At 41.2% G+C, this 13,755-nt stretch overlaps 1 protein-coding gene across 1 annotated transcript in view; it reads right to left on the bottom strand.

Annotated features, from left to right (window-relative positions):
• Positions 1-9,756: 9,756 nt before the first annotated feature.
• The window catches only part of Wdr43 (WD repeat domain 43), a 46,118-nt gene continuing 42,119 nt past the window's right edge, over positions 9,757-13,755 (bottom strand). The window contains exons 17-18 of the mRNA XM_020154545.2: positions 11,413-11,462; positions 9,757-11,314 (exon numbers count right to left, since the gene is read on the bottom strand). Coding sequence (XP_020010134.1) covers positions 11,135-11,314; positions 11,413-11,462 — 230 coding nt within the window. The 3' untranslated portion in view covers positions 9,757-11,134. The remainder of the gene's footprint in view (positions 11,315-11,412; positions 11,463-13,755) is intronic.

The raw sequence follows: 13,755 nt of genomic DNA, 5'->3' as shown, positions 1-13,755 counted from the left end.
CAGCCTAGACAAAAAAGTTACTGAGATCCTATTTCAATAAACAGGCTGGGCATAGTGGTGCATGCCTGTAATTTCCAGCTATGTGGGAGGAGTCGGTAGGAGAATCATGGTCAAAGGTCAGCCTGGGCATAAACACAAGACCCTATCTGAAAAGTAAGCACAAAGGTTTGATGGGAAGGGGTTGCTCAAATGGTAGAATGCTTGTCCTGAGAGCAAACGCTACAAACTTTGGAAATAAACTGGAAAGTCCCTAAATATTTGGAAATTAAAAATCACATTTCTGTCCACATTTCTAAATAATCATGGACCAAAGGAGAAATCCAAAAAGAAAACGTAGAGAACACCTTGAAGTGAACGACAACGAAAACATGGCACATCACAGCTTGTGAGGAGCAATGATCTCAAACACATTGAAAATCCTGGAATTAAACTCACAATAGAGACAATTTCATATAATGACAATCCATGTTGAAAAATAAAATTCTGCCACCCATACTATCACTGAGATCATAAAAAATCCTGGTTTTCATGAACAAAGGGAAAACTAAGGCAGTTGGTGTGATGTGTGGGTGATTTTTGTCTTATTTTGGCTTTACTGTTACTTCACTTTTTAAAGAAAAGAAGAGGGGAAAAATCTCAATTCAAGCTTCCCATACCTGGAAACTCTTACAGACTGAGAGCCATGTTGCTTCTTCAGCAGGCTGGGCATTTTATCAGATTAGCCCAGCAGAAGTGTGGCCAGTCCAGGGTGTAGATACATCAGCTGCTCCCCCGGGGCACTGCCCACATGGGTGAAACTGGAAATGCCCCTCCACTTTGGGATTCATTCTGGTGCCTCTCATGATCTTTCTGGGCTAGTCATTCAGCTCAGCTTTGGGCGCTGGACACCAGAAAGAATGAGCTGGAAACACCTTGGAGTCTCTCTGGCCAACTCTGAGCCAGCTGCTCTTCCTGAAGACACCTGGGCTTGGGATAAGGAATTTGCATGAAGCAAGACTGACACCTAGTGGCTGTTTTGATTTTGATGACCATGTGTCTAACCAGGACAATCTGGATGGGCCTGGAAAGGATGCCAGAAACTACCATTGTTTCTAAGCACTTCCACTAAATTCACAAAATTCAAGTAACACTCAGAAGTGTGCTGTAAATCCAAATACAGAAAGAGTCCTGAGGGAGGGTGAAGGAAGGAGATTAAGGTGACAGTATATGATTGATGGACTCACATACCTATTTGAAACAGAACTAAGAAACTTTCTGCAACTGCTTTAAGTGGGGCGGGGAGGGGGCCGAGGGGAGAGACGATGGGGGCAATGCAAATAATGTACAATATAAGTCTAATCAGAATTGTCACTATGACTCCCCCCATATAATGAATATATCCTAATATTCATTAGGCTCTCCACTTACAAAACTCATTTTAGTTTCTTACTAGATAATCTCCCACTTAATCGAATCAACACCCTCAGTCTAAAGCGTTTGAGTTGCAAGTTTCTAGAATGCACTTATTAAGCATCTATTTGTCCTTCACTTTCAATGTTCCTGCTTCCAGATGGCCCTCCCTCAAGTCCTAAAATCGTGATCCCTGACTGAGAATGGATCCTTTCTTGTGGCATCCACAGCCCTTCACTTGTGTAAACTAATGACATTTGCTCCATTCCATCTCCTATCATGACCAGTCACTCAATGGTGTCTTCCTACCCATCTCCATGCCTGATTTATCAGACCATAGCCCCACCCCCAGGGACATTCAAAGCTGGGTGTCAAATGCAGCCATATGTGTGCACAGTGCTGTGTCCTTAGCTGTGAGAGGAGAATGGCCAAAAAAAGTCCTACCATTGAAGAGGCTCCCCCTTTCATGGACCCCATCCTTCCCCATCTCACTGAAGTAACGTTTGAAATAAATGCACAGTCAAGTCATTCATTCATGAGGTAAGAGATTGGCTTATCCTAGGCATAAGAATTTTATCAACTTTGCTTAAACTGAGATGTTCAGACTCAGACTCTTAAAGGAGCAATTGGATCATTCCTTTCAATTACCCTGGCATGGAGAGATATTATTTCCCAAATTTAAAAACCATCATTATATTATATTCTCACAAATGGGAAAAGTAAAATTAAGTGTTACATTCCATGATGTCAGTTGTCACAAATTAACCTGTTGTCTGATCTTAAGCCAATCAAAATTCCCAGGGTTTTTTGTTTTGTTTTTCTTTTGGCAATACTGTGGTTTGAACTCAAGACCAGGCGCTTGCTAGGCAGGCACTGTACTGCTTGAGCCATAACTCCAGCCCTTTTTGCTCTGGCTGTTTTAGAGCAATTTTTACCTAGACTGAAATTCTCCTGCCTTAAGCTGTCCTGCAGTAGCTGTGATGACAGGTGTGAACCACTGCACCCAGCTATTGGTTGAAATGGGATCTGGCAAACTACTTTTGCCTGGGCTGGCCTCACACCATGATCCTCCAGATCTCAATGTTACAAGCAGCTAGGATTACAGGTGTGAGCCACTGATACCTAGCTTATTGGACTTATTTTTAACTGGGGTGGAGGATTATGTGAAAGTTCACCTGAAAATTGTCACAAACTAAGAGGCAATTTGAGACAATCTGTGGAACTCTCAAGTACCATAGCCTATATCCAGGATTCCACTCCTTACCCACCCTAGAAAGATCCTGTCTGAGGTGCACAGGAAATGTTGACAAGGTCACTTCGACCTTCTTTATTTTACTGAGAAATTGGAAAACAACCCAAACATCATAGATCAGGGAATGTTTCAACAGTGTGAAGCTCCAGGGGGTTCAGAGCAGTCTGCTTTCAACCCTGCAGCTGGTGCTGATAAAGCTAGAAAGAATAAAGTAGTTCTGCCTTGCTAACTTGGAAAGCTTATTGTTAAAAAAAAAAAAAAAAAAGGAAAATTGCAGAATGCTACATGCCGTGTGATGCCATTTATGTGAGGGGAAATAAACCACTCGTGTTTAAGAGCCCATTCGTACATACACAAATTCACAAAAAAAGATGTGGCGGAATTAAAACTCCAAAGAAACAACTGTTCCCAGCTGCGATTCTGGAAGGGGATCAGAGGTGGTGGACAAAGAGCCATTAGTCTTATCTGTAACCTCTCGTCCTTTCTAACAAGGATGGATTTCTGTCTTACTCGTCTAACTAAAATGTGTTTTAATGAAGTGCCCAGAGAGTCAAATTCATTAACACAAAGTATAATGGTGCTTGCTTGCCGGGGCCCGGGGAAGGGGAGGGGAGTAGCTTAACAGTTTCAGATGTTGGTGACAGTTGCAAAACATAAATGTACTTATTACCACACATGCTCAGTTCACAAAGAACTGACTTGGGGATGAAGACGACCCTGTCACCAGGTGTCCAGCGAGGGCAGGGATGGGTGCCAGAGGAGGGGGAATACTTGAGCCAAAATGCAGCCAATCAAATTCTCCCTGCCAGGAACTGGGAATTTGGACTGGCTCAGGCTCCCAGCAGGAACAGGATGACACACTCAACAGGACATCAGAGGAACCTCATAAAGGAACCACTCACGAAGGCATGTGTGGAGTTAAGGGGACAGTGAGGCATTCTGGGGCAGGTGAGAGAGGGAAGCCACCAACAGGAGGGAGTTTCTAGACCCCACCCAAAGCTAAGCCACAGGTGGAAGATCTCTGCTCCACCCTGCCTGGCAGAGCCCTCACCAGCAAATGCAGATTGGCTCTCCGTCTTGCCATCTCTGGCAAGGGAGCCAGACTGATGCCACTGGTGGAAGTCTACCTCCTTGGACACAGAGTAGGCAAGAAGGGTGGAGGATGGACGTAAAGTGACAGCTTCCTGAGAACAAGTGAGTGGCTGGATTATAACATCATGACCCTGAGACAGTAAGGCAGTCAAAGGACTGGCAGTAAAGGCACCACACAAAGGCCTTGATGGTTCCGTCCCTAATTTGTGTGTGTGAACCCTACCTTAGAGCCTCATCTCCGGTATACACAAAGAATCCATGTGCACAGCTCAACTGTCTTACCCACAAGCAATACCTTTCACTTTGCAACCTAGTTTACACAGGAGAAGGGAGCAAGAGGGAAAGGAAATGACTAGAACAAAAGGCAAGGAAAACCTCCCTGGTTCCAGAGAGGGGGATTTTTTTTTTAAACTTTAAAAATAAAAAAACTATAAAGGAAGATGGTATCGTGGGGATGGCAGAGAAAGGCAATCTACAAAATATTTGTGGGTGTTTGAGAAGAGATGAATTATCAACACTTAACGGTGACTAAGACAATCCCTTTAAGGATGGACAAGGATTTGAACCCACAGCACACTAGGGAAATACAGGTAGTTCAGAAACATCATGAAATGGAACCAAAAGCTGAGGCTCCTGCAAAGAGACTTTGGCACATTATTTAATCTTAAGAGAATAATCATGTCATTTTACACAGTATACTCCTAGAACTATCTCATACGTTTTAAGTAAAATAAAAAATGTACCCCAAAATGTTCAGTGTAGCATTATTTATATCAAAGATAATTTTTAAAGTGTAACATGTAGAATTCTAAGAAAATATCATTATTTCAAAGAGTAATTAATAATATATTACATGAAGGGTGATAAAATGAATATTCGGCTTCATAAGAAAAGCGTGTGTGTATTCATGTACAGAGGAAAAGATTAAAAAGGAGAGCCTTCAAAACATTATAAATTATTTCCTGTCATGACTTTATTTTCCTATTGAAATATCTTTTGATATTTTCTAGAATTTTTTCAATACATGTCATTACTTTCAAAACAAGGGATTGTAGGAATTCATTAAAGGAAAAAAGACAGAGGGACTCTGTCTACAGAAGACTATCTGAACTTCTTTAAAATCCAGACACAAAAAAAGAATTTCTCTTAGAAATTATGCCCCACCCACCCTTCCCATATTGGAAAAACGTCTAACAATTAATTGATCTAAAAAGGATCCCTTAGGCAGGCGCTGCACTTTGATCTTCAAAGGCTTCCCAGAGATACGGCTCCATTTGCTTCTTGCAGAATCCTTGAGACAGGCAGCACTGTTGTTACTCTGCGAATGGTGGCCACATTAAACTATGGTGTGGCCCAGACCTGGTGCTCCAGCTTCTGGCCATAAATTTTGTCTCCCTCCCAACATAGACTGAACTGTATTATTTATTTATTTATTTACGGCAGTACTGGGGTTTGAACTCAGGGCCTCATGCTTGCTAGGCAGGTGCTCTGCCACTCAAGCCACTGAATTATATTCTTGCTGGTCCATCTTTCATTTCCTGCACTTGATCCTATCACAAGCGACCAATATTGAGGAGACTTTACCAGTTGTACAATGTGACTGCCTAACAACACAGAACATATGTATAAAAATAAAGATGCTAATTTTTATGTATTTCACCATGATAAAATCTGAGGGCTTTGCCAGATTGAGAATAATTAACAAGGCCAAAGTTTGGCTAAATCCACTTGTTTGTTCCTTAGGTATGACTGTACTGTTTTGATACCTGCGGTCACAACCAAACTAGTCCAACTTACTAGAACACACCCCTGGACTGGAGATGTGGCTCAAGTAGCACAGCACCTGCTTTGCAGCTTGAAGCCCTGAGTTCAAACTCCAGTCCCACCAAACACACACACCAGCCTGAGACCCAACAACCCACATCTCAGTCACTGTCCTATTGGCAAATGAAGAATGGTCAGTGTAAAGAGATGGCCTGGACCTAGTGTAGCATGTAGTGGGGCCAAAGTCCAACCCCACCACTACAGGCAGACTACCATCGCCATAGCACCAGCTATGAAGACCACTCAATTAACAACCTTCTATTTGTAAAACCAGGTTACTTTGTGACGTTCCTGAGCAGAAAGAAGACGCTTATCATCCCACATGGATATTCTGCTCACTCTGAGAGGTGTAGTAAATACACCATGGAAATACTTCTCAGAAGCCTGACTCTCACATTGCAGCAGCTCTAAGGATGAGGAACTTTTCTGACATCAGGACTATGTGGACGAGCCAAGGGATCTGTGAGACTCACTGCAGTGGCCCTCACCCGTGCCAGGCATGCATGTTTCACCCCCTGTCCACCAGCCAGAGTCCAGGTCTGAGAGGAAACTATCAGGAACACACTGAATACAACTGCCCATGACAAAATGTACATTACTTTTTAAATTTGCATAAAAGAATCCTTTTTAAACTTTAGCGCCCAAAAAGCATAGTATTTCTTCCCCTGAAGCCATTACCCAGAACATGCCAGGCAACTTTTTTTTTGGGGGGGGGGGTTTAAGATAGGGTCTCACTATGAAGCTCATCTGGCCTTAAACCCACTTAGTCCTGCCTCAGTCTCCCAAGTACTTGGGATTACAGGTGTGCACCACCACACCCGGCTTAGGCAACTCTTAAAGTGGCTAATTTCCAACTTTTGGAGTTTTCATTTGACATTCCTCACCTCCTACGATTATGCAACATATTACGAGCACACTTCATTGGGCACAGCCCTCTCTATAATGATTTATACTTGCTATTCTCCCCTGGAACATTTTCATATTAAAAATTACTCACATTTATATGCAGACCTATATGGCATCAAGTATAACCAATCTAGTTTCCTCCCCAGTCAGCTTGCCCTGACAGACTGTGCACATCCATCCCAGTCTTTCAGTGTCCTCGGCTTGAATGAAGTCTGTAGATCCATTTACACTGCTGGGGCCTCTCACTCCACCACTGCTCTGAGATACAGTGTACAACTCTGTCAGCACAAGAGACAGCACTGAGGTGCCACAAAAACCAAGACCTCTACACTAGATTAAAAGAAAATTCAATTTTATGCCAAGTTGCCTTCAAAGAGAGGATCAATGAACACCCACTTAAAGGGCAATATAGAAACCATTGTAGCCTGGGCGAGTGCACCAGGAATTCACATCACAGCTGAAAGGAATCACAGCTGAGGGACGTCATGAATTCCCATCTAAAGAGAATGCTGTCCCTGGAGTTTCTCCTCTTCCTGCAGGCCTGGAGTGCCAGGCCATATGCTCCTACTTGCATCACTCCCTTGGGAAGCTAATACTGGCTTAAAGCAAATGTCACATCCGACCTCTCCCCACAAACTAACTGGGTGGTACCCATGATAACCAGCAAAGTTGCCCCCTAATTACTAGAATACACTACGCTCACCTCCCCAGCAGCTTTAAGCAGTACCTGGGGAGATGCAAATTCCAGTGTGGATGACTTATTGAAGTCAAGACATCAAATCTTGCCAGGCGCCAGGGGGTCATGGCTGTAATGCTAGCTACACAGGAGGCAGAGATCAGGAAGATTGAGGTTCCAAGCCACCCCAGGGCAAATAGTTCACAGACCCTATCTCAAAAACACCTGTCACAAAAAAGGGCTGGTGGAGTGGCTCAACTGGTAGATTCCATGCCTAGTGAGCATGAGGCTCTGAGTTCAAACCTCAATGCTGTCAAAAAAATTTTAAAAAGACATCAAATCTTCCATTTTTTTCCCTGGAGTTGCTACAAAAGCATCCTACTGGTTTCTGCCTACAAAGAAACCAATTTGCTCTTTTCTCACCATGGGGAGAGAGATACCTAATTCTTGAGTTCTGCTCAAATGCTACAACTCCCTATTTTAGTCTGAGCACAAGCCAGCCCCAATCGTCTACTGGGCCCTATGCAATACGGCGGATCACTACTCTTCTGATCCAGTATCTTAACACATTCTCCCTTCCTCATAGTGACCTCTCAGCATTTCATGGCTTTCTGTGCATGTGGGATGCTGAGGAGCGAACCCAGGGCCTCACAATGCTAGGCAAGCCATCTACAACTAAAGAATCCCAGCCCTCCTCTAGGCATTTCAGCACACCAGGTACCAGCTGCACTGGCCTTTGCTGGAGCTATTTGCTCTGCCTAGACTTCCCTGGATACCCACTTAGCCTCCTCTCTCAACTCCTCCTGGTTCTTCGAATCTCCCTTCTGATCACATTTGAATCTACAACCTGCACTTCCTTATCCCAACTCCCCACCTTACTCTTTTTAACCACCGCCCCCCCCCATTAACATACTACATAAAATTTCCTTACTCATCACACATTTGCTTATCACCAGTCATCAGCAACTCAAAGGCAGTGCATTCATTAGTTCCCATCACTAACAAAATAACTGAGGCAAATAACTTACAAAGAGAAGTTTTATTTTGGCTCTGGAGGTTCCAGTACTAAACTGAGTGGCCTCTTTCTTTGGGTCTCTGTCAAGGAGCAGTGCACATCATGGTGGTAGCATGTAGAAGAGTAAACCACTCACCTTAGGAAGCAGGAAGCAAAGCTAAAAAGAACAGGGCCCCACAACCCCCTCTGAGGATACACCCCAGATAACCTGGGAACCTTCCACTAGGCTCCAACCACCCTGGGAATCAAGTCTTTAAGACATCAAGCTTTGGGGACATTTATCCAAACCAAAGCAGGCAGATACTTTTGCTTTTGTTCAGTGATATATACCACGAAAATAAATAATCCCTAGCACAGAGTAGGCAATCAACAATATTCATTAAATGAATAAATGTAAAATGTTGGTAATTATCATCCATGTTAATTCTTATACAATCTTACAGTGTTCTACTGTCAAGACCTAACTTCTGGGGTCTAGTGGAGTGGCTCAAGAGGTAGAGCACCTGCCTAGCAAGCATGAGGCCCTAAATTCAAATCCTCAATACCACCAAAAATAAAAAACATGTATTTCTTTAAAAAAAAAAAAAAATCTAATTTCTGACACCTCTTGCATTGAGGTTTCAAAATCCCAAGCCTGAATCCTTGACACCTACTTACTTCAACACATAATCATATACTCCACATACTTATCTATACCCAAGGAATTTCTTTTAAAATTTCGTCTCAAAACAACCATCTATTTCAGATTCTTGCCAAAGACATTTGAAACAGAATCTAATCATAAGTAAACATCAGAATGCAGGATATTGTACAACACACCTCAATTAATGCAGACTCATTTAAATATCAAAAACAAAGATAAGGGAGAATATTCTGAAATAGAGCAATAAAACCAAATACAATATTTGATTGTTCACTGGATCACAGTTATAAAGTTTTCAAAAATAAAAAATTGGGAAGACTCCAGAAAAGTTTAAAGAAAATACACACACAAAAAAAGAAATTACTATGTAGTTGTCATTTACTTCAGGTAGAGTCAGAGGTAAGGGATCCAAGCACATCCATGCCTCTGTCTTCACTGTCACTACAGCCTTGGGATGTGGAGTCACAACCCCACCTAGCCTCCAGTGGCTGGGCGGCAGCAGTTGACTCCTGTAATTCTCCTAGCTACTTGGGAGGCTAAGACTGAGGCCCAGGCCAAAGTTTTGAGACCCCATCACCAGAATAACCAGAGCAGCCGGAGGTGAGCAAGTGTAAGGCCCTGAGCTCAAGCTCCAGTACTGTAAAAAACAAAATAACCAGAGTAAAATGGACCACAGGTGTGGCTCAAGCTGTAGAACTCCCAAAGTCCTCAGTTCAAACCCTAGTCCCACTCAAAAAAAAAAAAAAAAAAAAAACAGCTATATTTGAGAATAAACTAAGAAAAACTTCTTGGTTCTTTCGTTCAGGTACAAACTGTAGCTCATACAGCAAGCATAGAAAGCATTTACCAATAAGTGCTAGTGAAGTAAAACCACTTTTAAAAGACTTAATGCTCCAAACCCCAGCCCAATACCCAAATATGTGGCTATATTTCTCTACACGCACAAGACAAGCACTGGGTAAAGATGAGTATTTATTCACTTTACAAAGAGAATGGTATTAAATTGCCATAAACAGGTCCATTTATAGACAAATACAACTACACATTGCACCAGCAGCTAGCTCAGACTGCTTTCCCAGGATGCTCCCATGACGCCATCTCTGTTAGTCAAGCACAGAAGTGTGTTCTGCCGCTAATCTTGGGATGTCCCTCAGAGACAAGGGTTTTGTTGTATATAGGTGGGAAAATAAATCCATAGGTTCAGCCCTTCCTTACAGGTGAGCTTCCATATGCATGGCTCCTAGTGAGCACTAAGCAGTACTAGCTTGTTCTTTAAAAACAAAACAAGCAAATTACTGATCATTTGAAAAAGTTTCATACATACATAAAAAAATCTTGAGTAAGATGTATAATCAATCTTAAACAGATACCCTAACACTGCCAAGAGTGGGTAATGAAAATGAAGAAAAACATTAAATTACTGAATTATAAAAATATTTTCTTTGGAAAAAAATTCCAACAAGGTTATCATTAATATCTAAAACCAAAGAGAAAAATAAACAATTGTTCTTTGATCCATTAGTAATTTAAATAAAAATGAACCTCTTCAAAAGCAGCTGTGACTGAATTTATTTTAAAAAGTTGCAGGTAATGAGCACTTCTATACACTGATGATTCTTACAGGCAACTGGCAGACGAGAAAAACCCTTAATATGGCTAAATCTTTAGTTTTTTTTCATTACCATAATTCTTTTGTTTTAAAAAAATATTTCACATGACAGTTAAAAAATAAGTGGTTATTTTTGGGAAGCACTCCAAATGTTCAATCTGACTTAAGTCAGATCACCACAGTTAATAGATAAGCTAGGGATACCGACTTTTTTTTAATCAGAATCATTTTTGCTCCAGTTTTTAATCATCCCTTCATATTTTATGAAAATGTTATCAAATTAAGTGAGCCAAATTTACAACTTTTCACTAGTGCTGCTTCACATCTGGATTTGATAAAAGATACCAACCTGAGATGAGAGCTAACTCCTTCACAAGCATCCAGTTCTTGAACCCCTATGGGACATCTGTCTTAACTTAGGTCAATTCCTGATATAACCAATCATACTAGGGTATTATCTTATAAAAATATACCATATATTGGACACTCATGTCAGTACATTGCAGAAAATGTGTCTATTTACTGTGTAAAGTTTATTAACATTTGAATGAAACACTCTTATTTACACAGTTAAAAGTCTGGGGCGCTCAGGACAGCAAAGTGTGTGGGAATCACCACTGTGAACTTGGAAATGCTGAGCAGTCTTTAGCCTCCTGGCACAGGGCACCCTCCCTGGGAGGACTCGGCAGCACTGGGCAAGGTAAGCCCAAGTTAACAGTTATCTGATTTCATTCTTCTTCACTTTCATTTCCAGGATCTAAATCAGAATCTCCATTTACTTCTTTTTCACTTGCCACGTCTCTGTCCTCACCATTTTCTCCTTTTTCTTCAGCATCCTCATTTTCCTCTTCATCAACATCCTCATCTTTCCCACTTTCTTTCTCTTCCTCATCTTCATCCCAATTATCCTGATAGAAACACCAAGGAAAAGCATTGTTAAGAGTTCATACAGGTAGAGTATGAGGAAATAAAAGTAGATGTATACAGCAGGAAACACATTACTCACATCAGAATCCTTCTCCGCAATTTCATCATCAGACTCCTCTTCAGAAGATTCTGTAGGGAAGAAAAATAAAAAACAAAAACCCAGCCTTAATTTTATAAACAAAGCAGATACCATATTCCTGAAAACTAAGAAGCACTAGACTCCTAGACTTACTTTTAAAAATATACTTCTATTCAGCTACCATCCATGTAATATGTAACATTAGGCCAATACTTGTAATCCCAGCTGCTCAGGATGGACAGTGGGAAGAATGAGGTTCAAGGCCAGCCAAGGCAAAAAACAAGTTAGCAGATTCCATCTAAAGAAGCAAGCAAGGCACAGTACATGCCAACAATCCCAGTTACACTGCAGGCCAGCTCGGAAAAAATGCTAGACCTCATTCAAAAAGTAACTAAAGCATAAAGGGCTGGGGGGATGGGGGAGAGGAACATAACATTTATTTCCCTTGTTTGTCTGGTTATTTTTTTCTTGAGACACGGTCTGAGGTTGTAACCCAGCTGACCTCAAACTCATCGGCCCCCCTCCCTGTGCTGGGTTTTTAGTTATGTGCCACCATGCTTGACTTCTAAACTAGTATTCTTATGTGCATTGAAACAGGGCATCAGTGACTCACACCTGTAATCCCAACTACTCAGGAAGATCTCGGTTTGAACCCTCCCCAGGCAAACAGTCTGTGAGACCCTATTGCAAAATAAGTCATCACAAAAAAGAGGCTGGTGGAGTGGTGGCTCAAGCAGTAAAAACCACCTGTGTAGCAAGCATGAGGCCTTGAGTTCAGCCACAGTACCGCTTCACCACAGGGAAAAAAAAGAAAGAAGCAGGAAAAAAAAAAAACAAACACATTATTTTATTCATTTAAGATGTCATTGGGCCAGACTAAGTAGCAAAACCCCTATAAAATCTCGTAATACTAAGTCATTTTCATCCCTCCATGAATGTGGAAAAACTGTGCATAAAATGCTGGCTGATAGATGTAGAGGAAATGGAAACATTAGCATTCCTTTTGACCCATGATGAGAGCACTCATTACAGAAATAGTATTAATTGGTATGGCATGCGAAACTAAATGCTCCAATGTAAAAGATAGCATAGCGACATTATTATTATGGGAAATAAACTGAAAGGAAAAGACTGTCACCAATCTGTCATTAACATGTTTTCATGAAAACTAACAAATTCTCCAAAGCAAAAAAAAATTTTACTGTTGGCTGTGGGTGTGGCTCAAGAGCAGACCACTTGCCTAGCAAGCTCTAGGCCCAGGGTTCAATCCTTAGTGTACACAAGCGAGTGCACGCACAGCACACGCACGCACACACACACACACACGCACACACACACACAAACTGTAGTGGTACTGTTTAATATCTTTACAAACCTGTCACATTTACTTCTGTATGGGATTTTTTTTTAAAGCACTGCTTATTTAACTATAGGAAGACAATCCAGCCTCACACAGATGACTGGCTAGAAAACATAAGATACCATGGACCTCTCAAAGAGCCTTCTGGCCATACTGACAAGTGCAAAACACTGGGGTCCACTCCTAGAAGTGACCTGCTGAATGGGAGGACACATAGATTTTCAACTCTGATTACAAAGCTGCTCTCTTGAAAAGAACACACAAACAGCCCCACTATGAGCTCCCATTTTTCTGAATTCTTGCTAACCTAACACCTATTTTCAGTTAATTATCAATTTACCAAAATTTAAAATATTATCTAAGGTTTTAACTTGCTGTTCTGTAAAGTAGTTATATTTTTATGCTTACCATTCATTTGTTTCCTCACCAGAAAGTAATCTAAAAATATCCTATGTTAATATTATTTTCTTCTAATAATAAAATTTCCTTTTAATACATTAAGGTGGCTGAAAGAAACAGTGCAATGCAATGGGACACAGGGACAATCTTGCTCCATATGAAGTGTAAGTATTTCTGGTCTTTACCGGACTCCACTGATGTAAAACGTGCTATCAATGCTAATGAAGGAAGAATCCACACCGCCCTAAGTCTTGAGGGTAACTATGCTAATCTACTGGTCCGTCTATTACTGCACTTGAGCTTTCTATGTCATGATACTTGACAGGTCAAGTTTCCCCACCTTCTTCACCCAAATCACAGCTACCGTGATTTCTCTCTTTTCCCAAATAAACAAAATTCTAGGCTTTTTATTACTGCCAAATGCACAATACAGATTCTCCCCTTTCAAAATTATTGACTTGTCTTTAATTTAGTCATACGTGCTTTTAGTATCCTTCAGTAATGTTTATATATATACAGATAGATAGATATAGACATAGATTTTTTTTTTTTTTTGGTGGTACCAGGGCTTGAACTCAGGGCCT

Source organism: Castor canadensis, chromosome 12 (assembly GCF_047511655.1).
Source record: "Castor canadensis chromosome 12, mCasCan1.hap1v2, whole genome shotgun sequence".
NCBI lineage: Eukaryota > Metazoa > Chordata > Mammalia > Rodentia > Castoridae > Castor > Castor canadensis.
The sequence above is the reverse complement of the archived record's forward strand: the minus strand, read 5'-3'. Positions and strand labels throughout refer to the sequence as shown.